General features: G+C 40.3%; 2 protein-coding genes across 13 annotated transcripts in view; one reads left to right on the forward strand and one right to left on the reverse strand.

Annotated features, from left to right (window-relative positions):
* Positions 1-7,330, forward strand: part of PRICKLE1 (prickle planar cell polarity protein 1) — an 87,016-nt gene extending 79,686 nt beyond the window's left edge. For 6 of the 7 annotated variants that reach the window (XM_061639932.1, XM_061639930.1, XM_061639931.1 and 3 more), the window contains 5 exons: positions 1,098-1,235; positions 1,864-2,067; positions 2,290-2,476; positions 3,273-4,130; positions 4,767-7,329. In XM_061639932.1, the coding sequence (XP_061495916.1) occupies positions 1,098-1,235; positions 1,864-2,067; positions 2,290-2,476; positions 3,273-4,130; positions 4,767-5,602 (2,223 nt within the window). In that variant the 3' untranslated portion in view covers positions 5,603-7,329. Of the gene's footprint in view, positions 1-1,097; positions 1,236-1,863; positions 2,068-2,289; positions 2,477-3,272; positions 4,131-4,766 lie in introns of all 7 variants that reach the window. The other variant, XM_061639928.1, reaches the window with a different exon arrangement.
* Positions 7,331-7,815: 485 nt separating this feature from the next.
* PPHLN1 (periphilin 1) overlaps positions 7,816-24,617 on the reverse strand; it is a 58,560-nt gene continuing 41,758 nt past the window's right edge. For 5 of the 6 annotated variants that reach the window (XM_061639937.1, XM_061639935.1, XM_061639940.1 and 2 more), the window contains 5 exons: positions 23,543-23,793; positions 18,189-18,271; positions 15,542-15,661; positions 15,100-15,240; positions 7,816-8,475 (listed from right to left, as the gene is read on the reverse strand). In XM_061639937.1, the coding sequence (XP_061495921.1) occupies positions 8,284-8,475; positions 15,100-15,240; positions 15,542-15,661; positions 18,189-18,271; positions 23,543-23,793 (787 nt within the window). In that variant the 3' untranslated portion in view covers positions 7,816-8,283. The remainder of the gene's footprint in view (positions 8,476-15,099; positions 15,241-15,541; positions 15,662-18,188; positions 18,272-23,542; positions 23,794-24,617) is intronic. The other variant, XM_061639939.1, reaches the window with a different exon arrangement.

The following is a 24,617-nucleotide window of genomic DNA, read 5'->3' on the forward strand; positions in this document are numbered from 1 at the left end:
GTATTTAAAAATCTTGTTGGCTGCTCTGTTTTTATGTGCTGGTTGCTTTTACTATGCGAGTTATGATATTTTAACTTTGTAAACAGCCCTTTTACAAAGTTTGTAGTAGAGGTTTGGTCTGGACAGGTTGGGTTTGTAGTGTCCCTCTAAAGGCTGTAGAGAGGAGCTACTATCAAGGTTTGGGTCTAGCACCATTTGCAAGTCTGAACAGTGCAGACATTGAGTTTATTATATTAACTGTGCTGAGATAAGTAATGTTTTCCCAGAGATTCCTAAGTTACAAAAGCAGAGATTAGTGTAATACATCTGATCAGGCTTCAAAGTGTGCAGGAATAAACTATTCCTATAATTCACTGTTGCATACTATGCAAATTATTATTATTAAACCTGGAAGGAACTCTGCTTAAAATATGTTGTATCGATCCTGATCTGTGGCTTGTAAAACTAAATGCATGCAGACCATAATCTCCAAAAGCAATATCTGCATATAGCAGAGAACTGAATGCAAAACCAGTGATATTTGCTTCATGTCACTGTAACAGTTCCCCTTGCTAAAGAGGCAAACCACTGAATAGTGGTGAAAACGTCAGGGGAAAGCTATGTTCTTAGCTGTCCTCCTGTGCATGCATTCTGACTGATATACACAGGGGTTCTAAGAAGGCAGACTTGTTCTTTTGCCCCAAAATGCATATTTCTTTCAAATATAACTGGTATAGATATAAATGGTATAGCACAGTGGGGAGGAGAGCCTGGCTGGGAATCCAGAGTCTGTGAGTTCAAATCCCTGCTTGTGTCTCCTGGGTGTAAAGGGCCAGCTAAAGACTGCCACCTGTGCAGCCATGGGCAAGCTGCATAGTCCCAAGGAGCCCAGTTGCCCCCCAGCTGGCAGTTGCGGACAAGGAAGGGGTTGGCTTGTGCAGCTGTGGCAAGCTGAGCAGGCCATAGTCAGCTGGGGAGGACTAACAGAGGCGGGCAATGGTAAACCCCCTCTGAATACCACTTACCATGAAAACCCTATTCATAGGGTTGCCATAAGACGGGATCGACTTGAAGGCAGTCCCAGATCTTAAAGTTATTATGTTTTTCATTTGATCAAGGTGAGATACTGCCAGTCTTTAAGTGAAGAAGAAAAGAAGGAACTTCAGATATTCAGTTCACAACGAAAGAAGGAAGCACTGGGACGAGGAACAGTTAAATTACTCTCAAGGGCAGCAATGCATACACTTTGTGAGCAGGTAATATACACTCTTTATTTTTAATTTTTATCTTTTTAGTACTTTTAGTATCACTCCCCCATATATGTATGCATATATATATGTCTGTCTCTCTGTGTGTGTATAGTATTTTATGTATTTTAATTGTACTTTATGTATTTTAATTTACTGTAATATTTTGTGTTTTTATTGTGTATATAATTTTTATTACGTATGTGTGCAATTTTATTGTAAGCCGCCCTGAGTGCCCTATTGTAGGGTAGAAGGGCGGGATAGAAATATTTTAAATAAATAAATAAAAGTATTTCCCAAAGAAAAAATTGTGATGGACCTGTGTGAAAGTCAACTATGGTTATTTAAAACTACATGGGAGCCAAAGTTAATGGTCTAAAGTTTGAAAAATGCACAAATTTATTAGTCGGGGCTGTGTAAAAGGTGCAAGTTTCAGTAGCGTTAGTAGGAAGCAACACTTTCCTAAAGAGCAAGTAAATATTTTTAAAAACATACTGAACTACAGAAAACTAATTATGAAGCCTGAAAAACACATCAGGAAAGGCAGGGGGATTTGACTGTAAAGGATGGTGAAGAATCAACATTAATACAATGGAAAACTAATTTGAATTCTCCTGTTGGGTTTTTTCCCCCCCAGTGTGGTACAAAGATAAATGGAGGTGAAGTTGCAGTGTTTGCCTCAAGAGCTGGGCCTGGAGTGTGCTGGCATCCATCCTGTTTTGTGTGTTTTACATGTAAAGAACTCCTTGTTGACTTAATCTATTTCTACCAAGATGGAAAAATTCATTGTGGAAGACATCATGCTGAACTACTCAAGCCACGGTGTTCCGCATGTGATGAGGTAATTTGCATTCCTGCAATACTTATAAACCAGAAGTTGAAATGAACATTGTGTTTTTGCTCAATAAAGCAACTAGCTTCGTGAAGACAACTGAAAACTGAGATTCGCTTAACTTTTCTCGCATTAACTTCACTATCAGTAAACTGAAGAAATGTTCCTTACAAAAATATTCTTCAATGCAGTGGCTGACACTGTACTGTTCTGCAACATTTCTTCTCCTAGATTATTTTTGCTGATGAATGCACAGAAGCAGAAGGTCGCCACTGGCACATGAAACACTTTTGCTGCCTTGAGTGTGAAACCATCCTTGGAGGACAGAGGTATATTATGAAGGATGGACGTCCATTCTGCTGCGGCTGTTTTGAGTCCCTTTATGCGGAATATTGTGAGACTTGTGGAGAACACATAGGTAAGTTTGTATTTTAACATCGAAAAAATGTTTGGACTTCACACTAATGGAGCAGCTCAGTATTCTAATCTGTAGTTGAAGGACTCCCTGAAGATGTCTGACGTTAATAGTGTTGCCCAATTTGGGGGGCCTAACTGGTACCTAGGTTTCTTGCAGGGTTTAATCCCCAAGTTTGTGTCTTAAAAAGTTAACCTAGAGAAGCAAGTGGCAGACTATTTCACCTCTGAATACTCTGTTGCTGACCAAAGTTGCCATCTTTCAGCAAAAGCCTTCAAGAGAAACATACTTGCTTAGTCTGCCAGCAGTTTCAATTCTGATTTAATTGGAACTGTGGATTTCTTTGTGACTTTGGCTGTTCAGTTAGCAAAGCACAGCTAGTTTGGATATTATTATCACCAGCGATGACAGCCGTGTTATTTTCTGGTATACATGTGTGCTCAGATCTGCTGTTTCTTGTATTTCCTTTTGGCACACTTTTTTCTCCTCTGTACTCATGTACTGAAAACGAGTACACCGCTAACTGAAAACACTTTACCCTTCACCCATTCACTGCTTAAATTGGGTAGTACCACATAAAGCTTTGTTACATCTTCATCGTCATCTTCTTCATATGTTAATATATTCGTTAGTCTTCAAAGTGCCACAAGGTTTTTTATTGTTCCTGACATCAGCATGACTTAAATTTGCTTCTTGTATTTTTATCCGCTTTTAAGCATTTTATCTAAACTGAAGAAGAAACAAAGGTCCTAAAAATAGCAAACATTCTCAAAAAAATCAAAATACTTTTTCTTAACAGGGGTTGATCATGCTCAGATGACTTACGATGGACAACACTGGCATGCCACAGAAGCTTGCTTTTCTTGCACTCATTGCAAAGTTTCTTTACTTGGCTGTCCTTTCCTTCCCAAGCAAGGACAGATTTATTGTTCCAAGTCATGCAGCCTAGGAGAGGATGTTCATGCCTCTGATTCTTCTGACTCTGCTTTCCAGTCTGCCCGTTCAAGAGACTCTAGGAAAAGTGTTCGTATGGGGAAAAGTAGCCGGTCGGCTGATCAATGCAGGCAGTCTCTCCTCTTGTCTCCAGCACTGAACTACAAATTCCCTGGCCTTTCTAGCACTGCTGATGATACACTTTCACGGAAACTGGATGACTTAAGCCTTTCAAGGCAAGGAGTAGGCTTTGTTGATGAAGAACTCTGGAAAGGAAGGAGAGAGGAAATGCCTGATGATCCAGAAGAGTGGGCTGAGCACGAGGACTACATGACTCAGCTGCTCCTAAAGTTTGGTGATAAAGGCCTCTTGCAGGAACCAGTGGACACAGATGTTAGAGCAAATGAGCAGTGGATTTGTGAGAGCATAGTTAAAGGGAGATCAGAGTTGAAGAAAAATAATCAAAGCCTAGCAAGTAAGAAATACCAGTCAGATATGTATTGGGCACAGTCCCAAGATGGCCTAGGTGATTCTGCCTATGGTAGCCACCCAGGGCCTGCCAGCAGCAGGAAAATCCAAGAGTTGGACATGGAACACAGCGCAACTAGATACAAACTTGACCAAAAACAATGGTATGATGATTCATTGGAGCGATTGTCAAACCTGAAACAAGAGCAGTGTGCGCGGGATTCAATGGATTCCCTGGCTTTATCCAATATTACAGGTAAGATCAAGAAAATGTAAAGCTGCAATTTATTGTTCATTTGGAAAGTATTGATGATGTCTAATCTATAGTTAGCATTCACGCAAACAAATTCGCTTCATACTAGTATGTTGCAAGGGGCATTGTAATGGATCTATACAAAGTTTGCTTGCTTTCTATTGTGCTTCTTGTACAGATAAAATCTCACTCAAGATTTGGGATTGGGAATTTGTGAAGATCAATGAAGTGGGACTTAATGAGATATGAGTTTTTGATATTGATTTTTTCACTTTGGTTAGTAGCCACTTGTGGCCACTGTGGCTATTAAAACAGTTTCTTGCCACACAAGGAAGAAATTGTAATGTGTGATGTTGCTGCTGCTTTACTCCCCTTGCCTGATGAAAGAGGAACTGGGTTGAGGGTAGAGGATAGAAGGGCCTACGATTTCCACCAGCTATAGAGGCTAATGACACAGAAAAGGATGAAAGAGCAAAGTTGAAATTATTTCTCGAGAGGTCACTTTGAAATAGATGATTTATCTCTCCTCTCAATCATGTTCTTACTTTGCTATCCTTCATAATCTAAACTTGCTCTTGAACTGTGGGAGGTAATGGTGGTGATTTTTTTTAAGCATACCTCATTACATTTTTCTCTTAGGTGCTTCAGTTGATGGAGAAGTCAAACCAAGACCTTCTTTGTATTCCTTACAAACCTATCCGGAGTTGGAGGTAGAGGATTGTGAAAAAATGAGCAACATGGGTACTCTGAATTCCTCAATGCTTCATAGGAGCACAGAGTCTCTAAAAAGTTTAAGTTCTGAATTATGTCAAGGTAAGACACCAACAGAAGAAAAGCCAGTGCACATGCCGGTATTGAGAAGATCCAAATCACAGACTAGACCACAGCAAGTTAAGTTTTCAGATGATGTAATTGATAATGGAAATTATGAGAATCTTGAAATTCGTCAACCTCCTATGAGTGAAAGGACTCGCAGGCGTGCTTATCAGTTTGAAGACCCAGGGAAAAGACAGCAACATCGTCGCAGAAGGAGTAGAAAGTCTCGCTCTGATAATGCACTTCACTTGGTTGCTGAGAGAAAATCTTCATCAAAGGAGAGACTTAATTTTTATTCTCAGGATTATGACAAGTTTATTCAGAATAACAGTCATGCAGCTCGAGCATACACTCCAAACCCATACAACCAATATACTCATATTGCTTCTGACTACCCAATGAGGAACCAGAGGGACCAGTTTTTTGGATTTTTTGGAGAGGAGGAAGACTCTTGGTGTTCATCTTCATCGTCGTCATCTGATTCTGAAGAGGAAGGATACTTTTTAGGACAGCCCATTCCGCAGCCCCGACCAGTTAGATATCCTTACTATACAGATATCCTTTCTAGCCCAACTGCTGAACTCCCCAGTTCTCAGTTTGGACAGAGGGCAACAAAAAAGAGAAAACCACCCAAAGGCAAAAACTGTATAATTTCTTAAGTTTTATTAATTATGAACACTGTTTCTTTACTGTTTTTTCAAATGTCATGTAGAAAAATGGTTAAAATAACTTGTATAAGCCTGTATTATGGGCCGTCTTTGTCCATGCTCCTCACCAAGGCCATGCAGTCAGTGATCAACTGAAGTAGAAGTGGGTGGGTGCAAGAAGAACAAACCGAAAATGAGTTTATAATGCTGCTCAGAGATGGGTTTAAAAGGGCCTTACCAGCAAGAATGTCAGTCAGTTTTATATGGTTTTAGACCTTGCCTGCTACTGCTATTACCTACTTAAGACACAATGTCTCAATTATAGTATGCAGCCCTGTTCATCCTATCTTTATTACTGTAGCCTATCCATTTTGATGCCAAACAAGAATGCTGTTTCTGTACTGGGCAATGAAAGTGTGTAAGGCAGGGATTTCCAAAATGTAGTCAGTGGACCACAAGCTTCATTCAGGTGGTCTGCGCATGTCTGTAAAAATACAATTAAAAAACATACATCTAGCATAGCTGTAACAGGCAGAAAAATTAAGTGGCCAGCCAACACTTAGCAATTTTGAAGTAGTCTGTGGGGGAAAAAATGGGAACCAGTGGTTTAATGCATATCAAGTTGACTATTCCACTTGATGTGTGTTGCATCAAGTAATCCTTGCTCAGGTAAATTATTTTAAATATAAAATGTTCTTTGCCCTTTAAGATACAGTGTAAGCTACAGCCCCTAATTATGAAGCTAATTGCATTAAGTCAGTGAGCCTGCTTATATTAAACCTTTGTGAAAATAAATCTGTGAATCATGTATATTTGAAATATTACCCCAAGTTCCAAATGTAGCATATGAGCAAAGTTAAAGACAACTAATATTTATAATGTATTTCATAGTTAAAACAGTACTTGTAACTTAACAGTGCAAATAATGTACATATTGTAAAGTTAAGATTTAACATACTATTTTTATATCCCTGAATTGCAAGGCATTTGTTTAAAATAGCCGTAGTTTTATTTGAGGGATTAACATCACTTTGAATCAGGCAGGAGTTTGTTAAATGTTCATAAGTTTATAGTAGCGAAATGTTTAATTTTTGGTCAGAAAAGCTCTGTTTGCATGGTAGAGCTATGTAAATACTGTTAAGCTATGGTACTTAATATTAAAGGAATTATTTATGGGTCAAAACAAGTCTAAGTGTAAAAACCACACGCATATTACAACAAAACATACACTATTTGATCTTACTGTTGCCATATAACAGACTTTAATCTTAACACCAGGCTTTCAAATTAATACCGAGCATCTCCATTGTGAAAAGGCGAGTTGTGTATCATACTTAATATGGAAGTAACAGCATCTGAAAATTAAATCAGGTATATAAAAGTGACAAAAGTCTGATAGCTGGACTACAAAGACCCATTTTCTGCCACAGGTTCTAATCAGGCTGGCCATAGGCATGGGTAAACATGTCCCTTATATTGTCAAAAGAAACTCAGAGGAGCCACATGCAAATGCAGGTAAAGCTATGAAGGCCTTATGACAATTTTTTATCTCTTTTTCTAAGATTCTCCCAGGGATGGAATTTGCCCTGACAGCTTTTGCAGTGTGTTTTCTGTTTATCTACCAGAACTCGAACCTCTCCTGGTTAGACATTAGCTTGTCAGATCTCTTTAGCATATGATGTTCCTCCTACTTATACTGAACCAGTTGCCATTTTTATACACTTTTGGGTTTCCTAAAACCTAATATGATGTCATCTAGTGCCTCCTTTGGGTAGGTTGCTTATCCCTATATTCCAGATGGAGGCTATGCTTAAGGTAACACATGTTCACTCCACCATGTCAATGTCATGGGGTGGGGTGGGGTGGGAGGGAAGAGAGGACAAGAGGCACAATATGCAAGTACAGCTAACACTCCTGGAGTATGTCAGACCTGTCTCAGCTCTATGGTACCATTTCTAGAATAAGTTGTAAAGATCACACTGCTTTCAATGAGCCCTTTTATAAAAACTAAAAAAAATCTTTAATGTATACAAATGAAAACAATGAATGCTCTAGAAGAGGAATAGTACACATTTTCTTCCATTAACTTGCTGTTAGGATTAAATGCATACGAAATACTGCTTAAAGATTAACTGTACAAGATATGTGTCATGCAAATTATCAAACTTATAAGTGTTGTTTAATTACAGGCTATTTCAATTTAGAAAAAGCACTAAACTAAAAAGTAGCATGAGTGTCTAAACATTCTTTATTCAATTACAACAGAACTTCAAATAGCTACCCTCAACACATATGTAAATATACATAAATACACTTCCACCATTACTACTGTATATACATTCTTCCAATCAGTATTAATAAAATTACTAAGCTATCAGTTAAAATTAGATAGTCAGCTTTAGTAGTTAGAACATGCCACTTTGTTAAGCATGTTCAAATGTATGTTACATACATGTTTCCAATCTAAGGTCATGTGGAATGTATAGAAATCTACACTGAGATTCAAAAATGACCCTAACAGTGCCTCAAACACATTTTACCTTCTTCAAAAATTTACTTACCACTTTTTAAAAATCTGCATTAATTAAGGTTATGGAGAATTCCTCTGCAGAGTGTCCAGATTTTGATGGGAAATCACTAGCAGTCATTACTTTAAACAGTTAGCAATTTACATATGAACAATCCAGACTGGATTAGGGTTCTTCAAATTCATGACTGGCAGTATCATATTCTGCAATGAAGTGTTTAAGTTCTTCAATACATCTTTCACCAATCTCGTGCAAGTTTTGTCTCAAGGAAAACTGGATGGGTTTTTCTAAGGAAGGGTCTTTTTCAATCAGCATTTTCACTACAGCACCAAAGGTTTCACAATCCTGTCTGTAGACCTAGAAATGATTTTTAGACATTCATGAAATGTGACAATATTCACATATACTCCACACTAAACTAAAAAAAACACACCTAACTGGAAGTATGGATGTCATTCAAACCAATCCACAACTTTTTCTCCATTTCCAAAAATTTGAAGACGTCACGTAAGGGCTGGAGTTTTTCCCCAGAGAACTTATCTGAAGCAGTATAACATATTTACTCAGTATTGCTACATCTACAGTAGCTGACTTAATAAAAATATAATCACACATAAAAACCACAGCATCAGAATAAAACCTAAGAGATGGACCACAATTTTCAAAGGCCTGAGAAAATAAAAGCCTTACCTGTGGCTCAGAAAAATACAAAAAAACAGCTGCCACCCTGAGGACAACTTCCTTTCCCAAAAGCATTCTCCCAGGTGACTAGCAGCCTAGTTTCTGAAAACAGAGAAGGCTCCCAAAGATGATCTTGGTTCATGTGGGAGAAGGTGCTCACTTCAGATATCTGGGTCTCAGGCCATACAGGTTTCAAACAGGAAAGCACAGCTGAACTTGGAAATAGACCAGCAGCCACTGAAGATACTGGACTTGGTGAGGTATCTCCATGACCAATTCCAGTCTGTAACCCCGCAGCTATATTTTGAACTAACAAGTTTCCAAACAGTCCTTGGAGGAGTCAATGTACAACATTGTAAATAGTTTAATAGGTTTCCAGATCATGCATAAAACTGTACCCAGGAGCAGCAGATAAAGGCTCTCCATGAGACAGAAGCTGCTTAGGCCTGCAGGGAAAAAGCTATATCTCAGCTCCCAGACGGCAAATATACACAAATAAAAAGGGCTCTGCCACAAAAATGTTGCAGTGTACCTCTAGTGCATGGGAGTAACCTGAGTCTGTGCCTAAAAACTCAAAGTTGGGAAACACAGGGACCCCAGTTCTTACTTGGGTCTCACTAGATACACAATTTCCTCCCCATTTTTGAACTTTTAAAAATGCAATACAGTGGAGTACAAGGTTTCTGCACACAGAACTGAGTGCTGGATTTGTCCCTGGAGGATTGCTCTTTGCTGCAACTGGAGAGATATGGAGAATTGGGAGTAGAAATCCAAACCAGCCTCAGCCTTACCTCTGACCTGCAATATTTAACTATGGACAACACTATATGGCTGCTACTAGTGACTGCCTCTCAGCATAGTGCCCCAGCCTACGATAGGACTGTACTGCAGGGTTGTATGCTACTCTCATCCCAACCTGCAAGATGGAGGGCAATAGATAACTCTGCAGGGTGGTTGTTAAGCCAGGAGTGGGGCAGATTTCAAGCTTCTGGGAGCTACTTTAAGTAACCCTAACATCTGTCAATAGGAGCCTGGTAAAAACAGCACACACTGAGTATTAAAGAATTCTGAGCCTAGGGTTTGGTTTTGAGTACCAGAATTGAAAGAAGCTCACAGTCCTTCCACACAAAAATATTTTCTTGGTTACCTACATTTCAGTAGTATAATTTGGGAAGGGTGGGGAAGAGAATAATTTTGCTTTTGCCACTGTTAAACAATTGGGAGTGAGAAATGTTTGCTGATCTTCTGCAAAGCATCCAGAGATTTACCAGCAGATCTAGATCCTTTTCTCTCAGCTTCAGACCAATCATCCATCTCTGGCCAACACTGTAAACTACTAAGAGCCTGACCTCCAGTATTTGTGAATACTGCCCTAAGTCACCTTCTCCCAACAGCCTCTTCTAACCTAAACTATGAGGACAATGAACAGTTTGTCACAAAAATTGCATTAGCAGGGATTTTTTTTAAATGTTTCACACTAAACATGAACTGAGTTAGAAAGAACAAGGATGCCTTTCTCCTAGTACTTTTTGGGGTGCCCCCCCCCGGGTGGATGGGTGGGAACACACAGACTATCAGTCATGGCTACTTGAAAATCTTGGTTTTTCTCCATTAAATTTTGATGGGCAGCTCCCACTTCTGCCTCTGAGGGCAATTAAAAATATCTTCTTAGTGTGAACCAGGAAATTATTCCTCTCTCTTCATGCATCCCCTTTTGCTCATTTCTCTTGGAGAAGGGAAGAACAGAAATGGAGCAAAGGAGAAGAAAAACAAACACTCCTCATTGTCCCTTTTGTGCTCCTTGCCTTTCTCACAGTTGACAGGCTAGCTATGTTTTGAAGCCTCATGATCATCCCTTTATGGGCCACAGAGATTCTCTAACCCCCTAGTCTAGATCAGTGCTCCAGAGTACCCAAGTGGGTAAAGCTGGGTCAAATCTACTCTGACCAGCTCACCCATCCATATCTCAGTAAGGGCCTCACATGAGCAGAAGTACTTTCCAACAGCATGAAACCATCCTTGATAAAACTCTTTACATTTTTAATTAAACTGCTTTTACAGGTTGCCAAAGATTAAAAAAGAACCAATAGCTTTACTAAGAAGCTTTTGAAATACAACTAGCTAGGGAGTAATCAACTCTTCACTACAGGAAGGACCCACCCTTCAATGATTTATTATAAAAGTAGCAAACTGACCAAATGCTGTTTCCTAGCAGACTAGCTTCTCTGTGAAAACAGGAAGGGTGTTGTTTATCTACAAAAAATGTTTACTTAGTATTGGTTTTGATAGCTAGAAATGCATTAATATGGTTTTATGTTTATAGGGCCACTCAGGAATAAGTTTTAATTTAAACTTCATCTAAAGGAGGGCATAGGTTAAGCAAGGGTGGAGTTTATTTTGCTGGCATGGAAACAAAGCAGCCCATTTTTAGCAGAGATGGAGAAATGCAATTTGCTGTTGAAAACAGATATTCATTCCAATAAATAATTGCAAGGCCTCCCATTATACATATATTGTAGAGACTTACATTGATTAAAAATGTAAATGTACTGCCTTCAAGTCGATTCCGACTTATGGCGACCCTATGAATAGGGTTTTCATGAGGCTGAGAGGCAGTGACTGGCCCAAGGTCTGTATTTTTCCTGTCTTATTTCACATACCCCTCACTCCAGTCTAGGTGGCAGACCACCTATCAGGTTAAAATAAAAAGGTGCAAAATAAGAATGCGACAATTCTGAAAGTTAGTAATGAGTAACCTTTTGTAATTCACTGCACTGTTTCCTCAATTCTGAAGAATTTATGAATTCAGAAGAGGCATCTGCATACAATGACCAGTCTGAAAGGACAGCAAGAGAGGTGCAAAGCTGAAAGCCACTTATTGGTGGTGACAGGGAAACACCAATGTCTCTTACCTATTTCGAAGATAAAAGTATATAATTTCTTAAGTAACAAAATAATAGTTTAGAATTAACTTCATATCAGAGATGGCTAGGGTTGTGGTCCTCCAGATGTTGCTGGACTATGACTCGGGTCATCCCTAACACTGGCTATGCTGGGTGGACCTGATGGGAATCTAGCAACATCTGGAGGGCCACAGGTGAGCCATGTTGCTTTAGATTCTAAGTTCCTAGGCAGAACTTGATTTCTTTTAAACCTATGAACTGCATCTACTTACTTACACATTACCCTGCTGCAAACCCTTCTGGGTGACACACCAAAGCACGTGTCAGTTTAAAAGCGGGTGTGGCAAAAGCCAAACTGAAAATCTTATTGATGCATATAATTAAATTATTTTTAAAATAATTTAATAGTAATGAAGGAACTGCCCTGATTTTTTTTATCAGCACCAACAATGAATCTAAATTAATTAATGCTGCTTAATTATAATGATCAGAAATTATTATTCTCCCCGCCCCCAAACATTAATTGCAATGAAATAGTTGCCCTGGAATGATTTCCAGAATTTCCAACATTAAATCCAATATTTTAATACTGTTTAGTAGTCTGTAATGGACAGGTAAGTGAAGTGGCTGCCTAGATCTCTCTCTAGATTGGTGGGTGGGCTACCCCATTCTGCTCTCCTTAGCCCGAGTTTCCTTTACTGGCTGCAGCTGGATGAGTGAGAGATCCTTCCCATTGCCCACTGGAAAGGCAGGAAAGTACCATCAACATAGAGCACACTGGAGTTATGAGCTGGCAGACATTGATAGTATTCATGATTCTTTGTCAAATGCTCAGAAAGGCAGGAAGCAGCAATACTCAAGAACAAAGAGTCAGGGAGCTTCCCCAATACAGTGCTGCTCTTGCCGCCATCAACAGCTACAGACAAAGCATGACCCCAAAAAACTGCAGTGGGAAATGGCACACCACAGCAGAGTGGTTCATTAAAAAAAAGTTGCCGTCAAATTGTTGGGGTTCTGGGGGATGTTGCAAATCATTTGGGAGCTGAATCTGGCCAGTGGGTTGTCCTACTTCCTCTAGAGCAACTCTTTTTAGGACCAAACAAATTAAATGTATGAGTGAGTATGTCTAATCTTCCTGCCTTTTAAACAACAGTTATAGGAAAGGAATCAGGTTAACCCTCCCAGGTCCAAAAAAATATCAACTCCCAAAGCTGCTCTTTGCATCAGGAGTGAAGCTGCTATTGGTGTCAGCTTTCCATCTAGGGCAAATACTAGTTGTGGGCTGGAGCATCCCCACCTGTCTTACTCCCAATCCTGATTTCTCCCACCCTGGCATTTTACACTTTAAATTCAATCTTAAAGTATCACCTAGTTTGGCCCTTTTAGAGTTCTAGAAGTGAACGTATCTGAGGTTTGCTGTTGCACTCCTATGATAAAAGATTACATCAATTGCACTGTACAGACTATGACACTGTGAAAAGTCATTGGTCTTTGTAGCACTGTATTGTGAAGCAGGGAATATTTCTAAATAGAAGCATACTTTCTCCATAATTTGATGGAAGCAATAATATTCAAACATTTACATTCTTAGCTATGGAGCAAAACTATGTATATTTTATCCTATAAAACTAGATGTTGTTTAAAGAAAGGTAGGAATGTCAAGAAGACTTAATTTATAGAATGGAGTAGACTCAAAGCGTATCCAATAAAAAGCAACTTCTAGCCAATTTAGTTTGCACAGATGTTTTTATCAATAATCCTTAATGTGAAAATAAATATTTTAAGTTCATTTTATCATTACGGTCTAGACAGTTCAATGATACTACTGAAATTTTAAAGTCATATGAGTAGCCTTCAGTTCCTATGATGCAAGCATTCCCTATTAAGTGAAACAACGTGTTCTCAGTAATAATTTTCATCAGTCTAAAAATAGATGTGGCTTCCAAGCAGCAGCTGCTACAGCTTCATAGGAAGAACTAATAACATGATCTAGATTCACATTGGTTTATTCTGTAATTGACTGTAAGAGCAGCTGTATCAAATCACTTATTTTTAAACTCTCAGCCTGCTATGCTGCGAGAAGCCTGCTCCCATCCCACCCTAAATGCTACCTTCTCAGTAACAAGTACTGAAAGCAGGTACAGTGCAATATGACTTTGAGATAGGTTTACAAGAGTCAATATTTCAACAGAGACAGTAAAATAGTTGTCCCTCATTATCGGCACCTGCTAGGTCCTATTATTTGCACCTCACCACAACAGTTGGTAGATATTCACAAAACTATTACACTGAGGGCAATTTCTATTATATCCACAAAAACATGAACTACATTTTCAAAGAGGAATTGTACAGCCACGAGAAGCTAAAAGGCATGTTTGCTGTGAAAATCCAACCTTAAAATCAGTCTTTGTTTCCACGGAGAGGGAGAACCTAACCTCAGCAATATTACTCTAAGGATTGACCAGACAGTCATATGACATAGCAAGCTCTTCATTTTTATGTGTGTACATAACTCAAGGATCACACATCGGGAAGCAATCTGCCAAACTCTGTTTCCAAAACTGATGGATCAGATCAGATCATGATTCCATTCTGGAATCTGCACTCCAGCAGATTCCGTGACCAGGTAATCTGAGGGCTGCGTATTGTCTCAGTTTTAAAAGATAAAATACCAGCTAGAGAAACAGCAGTCGTACATGGGAGCAGCCATGCTTTTTTCTGTACAATCTCCCTAATACTCCCAGGGGGAATTGCTGAAAACTTAGTAGCATGCGCTGCTGCAGCAGAAGCCCCGCACACTACAGGCATTAATCTAGTTGGGTTTTTATCTTTTAAACTGAGACAGCCCTCAGGCCACCTTGCAAGTATGTTTATTTTTTTACAAGTTTTTTTTCTTCTCCTTGTGGATTTTTCAGGTTTTCGCTTTGGTCCATTCATATACGGAAATGGAATGGGACTGACTTGAACAGATCTGTTCATCTCTGTCTTGGATACAAACATTATTAGCACTGCAATGGAAGCTCCCACACCAGCTATCAGTGACACATTTCTCCCTTACTAATAGTGATCTATTCAACACAAAATTGATCTACTGAACATGTTATTTTTGTATGAATATCAATAGAGGCAGATAAACTTTGTTTTCTGCACTCTTGCAACTTCTTTTGGAAATTTTCATACTAATACATTTCCTCTCTAAATTATCTTATATCCTTTTATGCTATAAAATGTAAATGTACTGTCTTCAAGTCGATTCCGACTTATGGCGACCCTATGAATAGGGTATAAAGCATCCTTAAAAGCCTTAAGAAGTCAAGTTGTATAGCAAACTCAATAGTGAAATAAAATACAAACAGTATTTACAGAAGAGCAGAAAACAACAAAATGTGAGGCTTACTTGTTCAATCTCCTTTGTCTTTGCAGCGATTGCTTTTGAGCGACTAACATGCTGACTGTCTTCAAACAATTCATTATTGTCTGTTATACTGGTGCCCGTTTCTTCGTGGTGTTCAGCATATAACGGTTCTGAGGATGTAGCCTTTAAGAAAGGTATAGTAATTTTATGGGGCTAAAGTACAATTTGTATAAAGGACAGGAATAAGAGCAATAAGCAAACCATGCAATGGGCACAATTCGGCTAAAGGCAGCTGAACCCATGAATTAAAATGGGTTACTCTGAATAGTTGGATACAACCCACTGTGTTGAAATGCCAGTTACACAGTTCTGTTATTAGACAAGTTTGCACATTTGCTAGGACACTAATTTGGACATATATGAAAAGGTAAGATAATCAAAGAGCACACATGGAGAAATATCTATTAGAATGATTTTCACTTACTTCATACTCTGAAATTTCAGGTACGTTGCTTGTATCCGTTTTCTCTGCTTTTTCAGCTGCCCACCTACTTGCAGCCTCTGCAAGCTCCTTTTCTGACAAGCGGCTACCTTTGTCCAAGGGCTGATGAGAAAAAGAAACCCAAAAGTGGGGGTATTAATGTAAAATCAAACACACCAGAATATGTAGAAAGGTTTAAAGGAACAGTTTTTAAGAATTAATAAGAATACTTACTAAACGCTACTGCTACACAAACTAGCTACTAGATCAAGGATTTTAAAAAATAACTTTAAAAGGAAATTCACAACAGAAATTCTAGGGAAACTGTGAAAGATACAAAAAGGTCCAATTTTTCAGAGACAATCATTTTCAAGGATAACCAATGCACATTAATTTACATATGAGGTATCGAATGATAGCTCAGAGTTGACACAATATTCCTGAACAGTTAAGAGGTCAGAAGCGTCCCATTGGCTTGTATGCTCCCTTCCCCTTCTCTCTTGTGGTGCGATTTAGCTAACTATGGTTAATGTCAACCAAAGTTGCCCTCATAAGCAGAATTTGAAACCAATGCTTGAAGTTGGTTTCAAAATCATTTTTAGGAGGACAATCATGGTTAGCAAAGATAACGATGTAAAACAAGCCACTGAAGAGAGTAACAAGAGACCAGGACAGATAAGAGGGACCAAACCTTCTGCACAGTCCATCTGCTTCTGTTTAGGAGAAAGAACACTGCATCATATTTATTTCAGAATTTATAACTGCTCCACATTTAAGGAATAGTTGAGCAGCATACAGAAATAAAATATAAAATAAACTCTATAATAAAATTGCATTAAAAAATAAAAACCAGCAAAAATTAAAAACTGCAGAGGAAAAATAAGACTAATTTGGGAAGGCTCAGGATAAAAGTAAGTTTTCAACAGATGTTAAAAACAACAATGTTCGGGCTTGCTTCAATAGCGCAAGACCCGTGGGGTGGGCTATGGACCACTACTGAGGTTAACCTGCGCAACTCAATCTTGTGGCTGGAAGTAAGACTGGATCGGGAAGACCTCCCTCCTCACCTTAGGGGTATGGCAGGTGGGAAGAGCTGGAATGAAGGACATCTTGAATCCCCCTGTAGGATAGGCTCACCCACAAAAAACAGCCTAGGAGAATGAATGATGTTGATGGGACTTATTCCGCTATGCAGTTCAGTTATATTTCACAATGTTTAATAAAGTGGCTCTAATTGAAACCCATACACTTGTGTCTTGCCTCTTTATTTCTGGTTCCTGTCACAAATGTTGAAAACATAACAACATTGGGGCTTGCTTCAATAGTGCCATAATCCTGAAAACATGTGCCTGAATCACAACATGCTTTACTGCAGGAACATCTGGCACCATCTACAAATCTAAATGACCGGGTGGGATGTCGGCTTCTCAGATGCCCTGGTCCAGAACCAAATAGGGCTTATGCACCAGTAATAAAATTTTGAATCTAGCTCAGAAGCAAATGGCCACCAGTGCAACACATTCAGGGGTGTCACACATTGTCAACAGGTTGCCCAGGAGAGAAACTACACAGCAGTGTTTTGTACTAGCTGCAACTTTAGGACCAAATTCAATGGCAGCCCCACTGCACTTTACAACGCACTGTAAATCGCATTACAGTAACAAAATCTACATTCTTAGTCTGTATTAAAACAGAACTATGGCTCCTAAGTTGCCCTACAATTGTTTCAGATGAAGCTACTTATCCATTGGCTAATGGGCAATGTCCAGTGATGTCTGCCCACTTGTGCAATGGAAATCTGCTTGTGCAATAGGACTTCCAGTTTTCTCCTCCACTTCTAGCCCCTGAATGCCCACCAAAAGCTGCTTGAGGTTCTCCCAACTGTCTGGAGCAGATTTTGAAGGTGTGCAGGGGTTGCAGGAGGGAGGAGAATTCCCTCTGAGCGGGCACCTGCTTGCACTGAATTGGATCTCAATCATACAATTCTAGCAGCATTTTAAAACATACGTATAACATTTTATTTGTTTCACTCATGAATCACTTCCAATGAAACATACTAAAGCAACTTAACAGTAAAAACACAAAAACAATTTCAAATCCAATACAGATGCAGACTGAGATAAAAATCTCCATTTAAAAGGTTTGCTGAAAAGGAAAGTCTTCAATAGGTGCCAAAGAGACAGTAAAGAAGGTGCCTGGTATGTAACGAGAAGGAGTTCCCAAGGGTAGCTGCTGCCACATTAAAGGCCCAATTCCTACATCATACAGAATGGACCTCCTGATGTGTTGATACCTGCAGAGTACAGTGATCAGTTGACTGTATAACAGGTAAGATTGTCTTTTAGGTATCCTGGTCCCAGGCAGTATAGGGATTTGTACATCAATACCAGCACTGTAAACCATTAAAACATAGCATCAGGAGTTTAATAAAACTTCTCAATACCCGCTAAGACCTGTGCAGGAACTCACCTTCCATAACACCTTTAACCTTCTAGAATCCACATTGATTTGCAGAAATAGGAACATTAAAAAACACAAATGTAGGTCTCCCTGGAATTTGAACAAATCCAAAACAGAGGCCATGATCTAACCTAGACTTCCTGCATTCAATTAACTCTCTTTTACTACTGAAGTCTAATAATAAATTCACCTTGGAAGGTGGCACTGCTGCTGTTCCTGAGGGAGATACATCTCTTGATGTTTTCAAAGACTGAGATGAGGATCTCTCTTTACCTAAATAGACAATAGAATAAATGTTTTATTAGCTGCATAGGCTTAGAAGAAAAAAGTTTAGAAAAATAACTGTTACATAGCTTCTTAACCATAGTGGGTTCTGTTTGAATTTTACAGTGTATTATTATACTGCCTAACACAGTTGTCCAAAGCTTTGCTTCCTAAAATCTAAAGTGATGGAATTAGGTGGACTTCCATAGAGAAGATTTGAGGGGAATCACAAGGTGGGGAGAAGAGAATACTCTGGATCTCTAGAGACTTAATCACCTGGAATACTAAAGACTTGTATGTGATGTTAAGGTACATGAATTTTTTTTAAAAAAGTAGAATAAATGAATAACATTTCTGAATTAACTTCTTACCAGTTAGACTTCAATACTAGACACATTTATGCGCAAGTAGGTCTCACTGAATTTTGTGAGACTTGTGTTTGATTAAACCTGCACAAGGATTTTACTTTTAGGCATGCAAAGCGATTTCAATACAAACTGAAAATAAATGAAAGCAAGGATTTCAAAATTTCATTAACATGAGATTCCTAGACTTTGGCTGCTTTTCTGTGACCTCCATTTCCTCTATCAAGTGTTTATTTAATGCATTCCATGGCTTTTAAAAATCACATGATCACACTGTGATGTTCCTCTATTAGTGTATATATGGTAAGTGCTGTTTGTATAGGAGATACATGGTAAGTGGAATGAAAGAGGAGGGGGGAGTGAATGGGCAGTAGAATGCTGGATGATTGGCTGAATGTTTAAAATGGCTGACAGTATAAATGGAAGGATGTCAGGTAAATCTGGGTGGATGTGAGGTGGAAGGTGGATGTTAGTGGGTTGTTTTGGTGGGTTTAAGAGAGGAGATTGTGTGGAGAGTTGGGGGATGTGAGGTGGACGTTGGTGGACTTGAGAGGGTTGTTTTGGTGGGTTTTGAGAGGAGATTGTGTGGAGAGTTGGTGTATGTGAGGAGAGGGTGGAGTTCGGATTAATACTAAGACCAGTACCTCAGGAATAGATGAAACCATATGCTTAAGTGCCTTTATAAAGAAATCTTGTTATCTTTGTTATATTTAATACAAACTATATTTGGTTTACCGAAGGCCTGATCCTTGGCTGGGGTTTCACAGACCAGAAGGGAGGGTAAGGTAAATACCAAGGCTGAAGAGTGACATATGGTGGCAGCGGGGAAGGGAAATATAACACCACAAGTATTCAGAGCAAACCAGAATTATCAGCATTGATACAAAGGGATTGGGACAGCTGAAGCACGCAGTCACAGAGGTAACCTGATAGAGAGACTCAGGCAGAGTCTCTGGGAATACTGGTTATAGGATGTGACTGGTGGTGCTGCCTAGCAGGGGGATCTGTTGAGATCTGTGCTAGAGCGGGGAGAGAAACCATAAAAAAGGACAGTCTGGACTGGTGGAGTCCCTGGTGGTGCCTAGTGACAGGCAGTAACCACGAGCAGGTAGGAACCTGACAGGGAGAGCCAGGGAAGGTCGTCACACACACATCATAAAAGACTACAATAGTTCGTTGGTCAAATCTGCAATATCAAAACAGTTTTTCATAAATGAGAAAGTTCCATGATTTAGACAGGGGGTTGTATCCAATGCTGTCTGTGCATGAGTGGGATAGACTTCCATTCATGCAACAGGACTTCATATTCCTCTCCTACCCACTACAGTCTCTTGTGCATCCCCAAAATCTGCTCTGAGGAGAGGAGAGGAAGCTGAAGGACCACTGCATGAGTGGAAGGCTGCTCATGCAATATTTCCATGATTTCTCTCTCACTGTGTGTGTGTACAAATAATTAAAATATTCTGGAGCAGATTTTTTTGGTGTGTGTGTGTTAATTAGCTACTAACTGAATCAGGATTGATCCAGTGAGGGCTGATGCATAGCCCAGAATCTGACATGGTATGCATGGGCCCTGACTGGATCCACTGATTTAGTAGCAAATTAACACGGGGATACAAGGGGAAATTGCACAAAACTGTCTCCCTCTCCCATTCTGCAGACAGATTAATTTCATCAGTGAATGGAAAGTACTGTATACCACCAAGTGCCTTCAGCTTACAAGGACAACTCAAAATCATGAACTAGATTTTGTTATTGACTTTAAAATCACATTTGAAATATTTTGGTTTACATGTGGAACAAGAATGTATCAATCATATAAAAACAAAGATAGCTCATTGAATGTAGTGTTATGAGCATTGGGGGGGGCTGGAATGGATGATTTCTGTGGGTCACCTTTCCAGCCTCTGATTTGGAATCCTATGCCCGGGAGGCTGGCTCTGCTAGCCAGATGAATCTCCTTTGTTAATCAAATAGAGTGGCCAGGTAGTTAATGGGCCTATTTAGTTCCCCCCCCCACAACTGGTGAAAGGGGCTAGGAAGATCCTTTTGTGATTTTAAACTCTACAGGAGAGCCTTCCCCCCACTCCTGGCAGCTAGGAGAAGGTGTGTGCAAGTTTTTTGGTGTGTGTTCTAGAGAATGGCTGGGGCTGCAGGCACGCAGAGAGGCTATCCCCCTGCATCATGGCTACAGGATGCCCCTGCACCCAGATGGAAAAGCTGGATATTAGACTGCTGATGCATTGAACCCCTCCATCCTAAACTCAGGTTGGAATGTGTGTAAATAAACAAACCATATTTCATAAAGACACCGCAGTCTCCGCTGACCTTCTTCCCAAAGGAAACTAAACCCTGGATGGGCGCAGGGACCCCCAGAAATCTCACCGCTCGGAGATTGGGGGAGGCACACAACACTGGTGTGAAAAGTGGGATTGAGTTTCCTAGAAGAAGCCTTGGGAGCAAGGTGTGCCTCAGTCAAGATGAAGGGGAGAACAGCATTGAAATTGATGTTCCAGCTGGACCAGCAGCAAAGGCAGAAAGAGCGCCAGGAGGACCAGCAGCAAAGGCAACAGGAGCGGCAGGAGCATTGGAAACGAATGGGAGAGATATTTGAAAGCATCTTTGGAGAGAAAAAGGAGACCCCATGTGAGGAGGTGAGAGCCCTGCCTGATCAGCCACTACAAGGGGTCGAGGGTGACCTGGGAGTCCAGCTGCAGAGCACCCAGATGGGGGTGGCTAAAGAGATCCAGAAAGTGGATGGGCAGCTGGAGGGAGTGGGCTGTAAGGAGTTGCAGTCGGTAGTGGAGGAGGAAGAAGTGTTGATTGTCCAGGAGCCTGCCGGGGGGAAAACAGCAGAGAGCTGGAAGTGAAGCCCCAAGATTTGAAGGAGGACAGGCCGGAAAAAGAAGAGGAAGATGCCTTGGAAGAAAGTAAGATAGAGGCTGGAGAAGAGATGCTGCTGAGAGATTTCTCTGCTCCCTGTGTGCCAGCTGTGGAAGAGAAAGTGCAGGAGGAAGAAAAAGCTTCGGGGTGAACTAGAGGCTGGAGAGGAGCTGCCAACGACTGGAGAAATGGCTGTGCAAGAAAAGGAGCAGCAGGAGAAACCTGAGAAGGGAGTTCAAGTTCAAGAGGAGCTCCCAGGGCCTGGAGAGATGAGTGAGATAAAATCCCCAAGTGACTTTGTCCCTTGGATGCTCCATAATGGTCTTATAGGGTGGGATCCAGCTCCTATGATGGGTGCAGTCCTTGGGCAAATTCCAGCACTGAGAGGCACCCAGTACCCTGTGAGTTTGGAGGGTAAGAGACACTGGGAGGGTTACCTGCCTCTGTTTGGGCCCATGTTTCATACTGTAGATTGTGAGGGAGGACAGAGAAGATTCCTTTCTGCCAGCCTAGGTGAACTAGGCCAGCTAATCTTTAAGAAGATCCCCCCAGATAAAGACTTGTGGCAGAACTCTGATTTGGAGTTTGGGGCAGGAGACCAAGTGGGCTGGCTTAAAGACTTTTCCCAGAGCAGAGTGTGGCAAGAACATGGCTACAGCCTGCCATGTGCTGAGGAAACAAATGTTCCTGGAGAGGAGTCCCAACCCCCTGCAGGCAGCAGCAAGGATCAGCCTGGACTGGGAACTCCATGAAGCCCCAAGACAAAGCACCATGTGGCCGACCGCATGGTTTGGGGGTGGGCTTTGTGCTTATGGGACTGTGTACTGATTTGCTGTAGGAATTTTTCTGATGGTTTTAGTATTGCCTTTTTGAAATGCTGTTGATTTAATGCTGTTGTTTAATGATTTTTTAGGAATTATGCTGATAGTTTTTTTTGTAATAAGATTTTAATGTTTAAGATTTGTTATTCTGTGACTGTTGGATTATGGGTGTATGTACAACTGTTTGGGGGAGCAAGAAAAAAATGTGCATGTGGTTGAGGGCATGCTTAAACATGTCAGGAACTCAGTATCTCAGGCAACTGCCAAGTTATAAGGACTGGGTAAGCTGTTGGATGCAGAACTGTGACTGGGAGCTCCAAGAAAGAAGAGGAAGCCTAAAGAGAGAGCAGTTAATCGAAGATGTGCTGTAAAGCAATGGACTGTTTTTTTTGTACTTGTGTGGAAATGAGACTGTAATATGACTATGTGTTAATGATGTATATTGCAACGTCTTGCTAACCTGTACCTGTTATTTCTTTGTAAGAAAAGTTGTTATTCTGTTGTTTGTTTGCAGGTCTGGGACAGAGCTTTTCAGGGAAGGGGTAGTGTTATGACCCCCAGAAATCTCACCGCTCGGAGACTGGGGGAGGCACGCAACAGTAGCTTCATATTACACAAAATATTTTTGATAATTAAAAAAGTATGTATTTATCGTCATGTGGACCGTATCAGAATTCCAATGAAATATTAAAAGGTTTCAAGAAAATGCTCTTACATATGAAGAAATACAAACAAACATAGGGTTGTATCCAATCGTATCTCATTCGAACAGAGTGGCCCTCCAGATGTTGTTAAACTCTAACTGCTACCAGCCCCAGCCAGCATGGTCTGGGAAGATTGGTGTTGTAGTCCAACAACATCTGGAGGGCCACAGGATCCCCATCCCTGCATTAGAAAAGGGTGCAGGAGAGGCAATTTGCCAATTCTTTCTTGTGCATCTGCTCAAGAGAGTTTGGGAAGCTTTTGTAACAACATGAGAAGTGGCAACTGCAGAAGAAAGGGTAAAATTTGCAAAAATCACTTCCTACCCTCTTTCGGTTCACAGAAGGCTCCCCTGAATCAAAGAGTTGTCTCACAGTGGAAAGACACAACTGACTACAACCCTTGAAGTGAGGAAGTGAATTCCCTCAATTATTTAGCGTTGTGGGCCTTGTTTATAGGGGAAGTTAACATCAGCTTACTAATGTTAGTTTTCATCAATCCTCTATTACCTTGTTGAGAAATATTTCTTTTATGTAAAGATGACATACTTCTGCTATGCTGGGACTGGTGGAAGGCATAGGCTTTGCTTCTGTCAGGAGAATAACTTCTGCTGCTGACACTAGACCCAGATCTGCTGTGAGGAGAATCTCTCCTGCTGACTGGCGATTCCCTGAAGTAAGGAGAATCCCTCTTATGTGGGGATCGTTCTCTTGCATAGTGAGGATAGACGGGTTTTCGGCGTATGCCATCTCTGATGTCCCTTTAAAAGTCACAGCAAAAAACAGTAATAATGAACAGCTTTAAATAGAGGTCAAAAACCTTAAACCTCACAGTTAAATATCTGAAGCAAATATCTATCTTCTATTGAACTTTTCCTCCACAAAAAATCAAACCAAATTTTATCAAATCAAATTTTATTAGTATCATTCAAGAAAAAAGAACAGCATAAATGTAGTCATTGCCACCAACTTGGATGGCTTTAAAACATGATTAGACAAATTCACTGGGAGGGGGGGGTCTATCAATGGCTACTGTTCCTCCTCCCTACCAATGGCTGGGAAACACAAGTGGAGGGAGTGCCGTTGCACCCAAGTCCTTCTTGTGGGCTTCCCATAGGCTTCTGGTTGGCCACTGTGAGAACAGGATGCTGAACTAGACGGGCCTTTGATCCAATCCTGCAGAACTCTTCAGAAACGTGCTGTAACTGAAGTATTTCTTAAAATGTCTTAATGAGCTCTGCTTGTAATTTTCTTCAGCTGAAAATAATTCTTAGTGAGCTAAGAGGTTGATTCAAATGCAGTACACAGTGAAGGGACAAAGTGCAGGAAACAAGATAAAAACTTTGAATGAACAGCTTCAGACATAAACACTGTTCATTTGCTAGATATATCTTAGAAGATTTCTTCGCCGTTTTCTCATTTAAAAAAAGGATAAATACTAGCCTTCATTGTCCATCACAGCTCTAAATTTTTTGTTTCAAACTCACAGATATTTTCACATCTTCATGTGTTACATCTTCTCATATGGCTAAAATGACAACACTGAGGAAGATCATTATTTGGCATAGGGTGGTGCAGCTTTGCT

The sequence above is a fragment of the Rhineura floridana genome, chromosome 8, assembly GCF_030035675.1.
Source record: "Rhineura floridana isolate rRhiFlo1 chromosome 8, rRhiFlo1.hap2, whole genome shotgun sequence".
Lineage (NCBI taxonomy): Eukaryota > Metazoa > Chordata > Lepidosauria > Squamata > Rhineuridae > Rhineura > Rhineura floridana.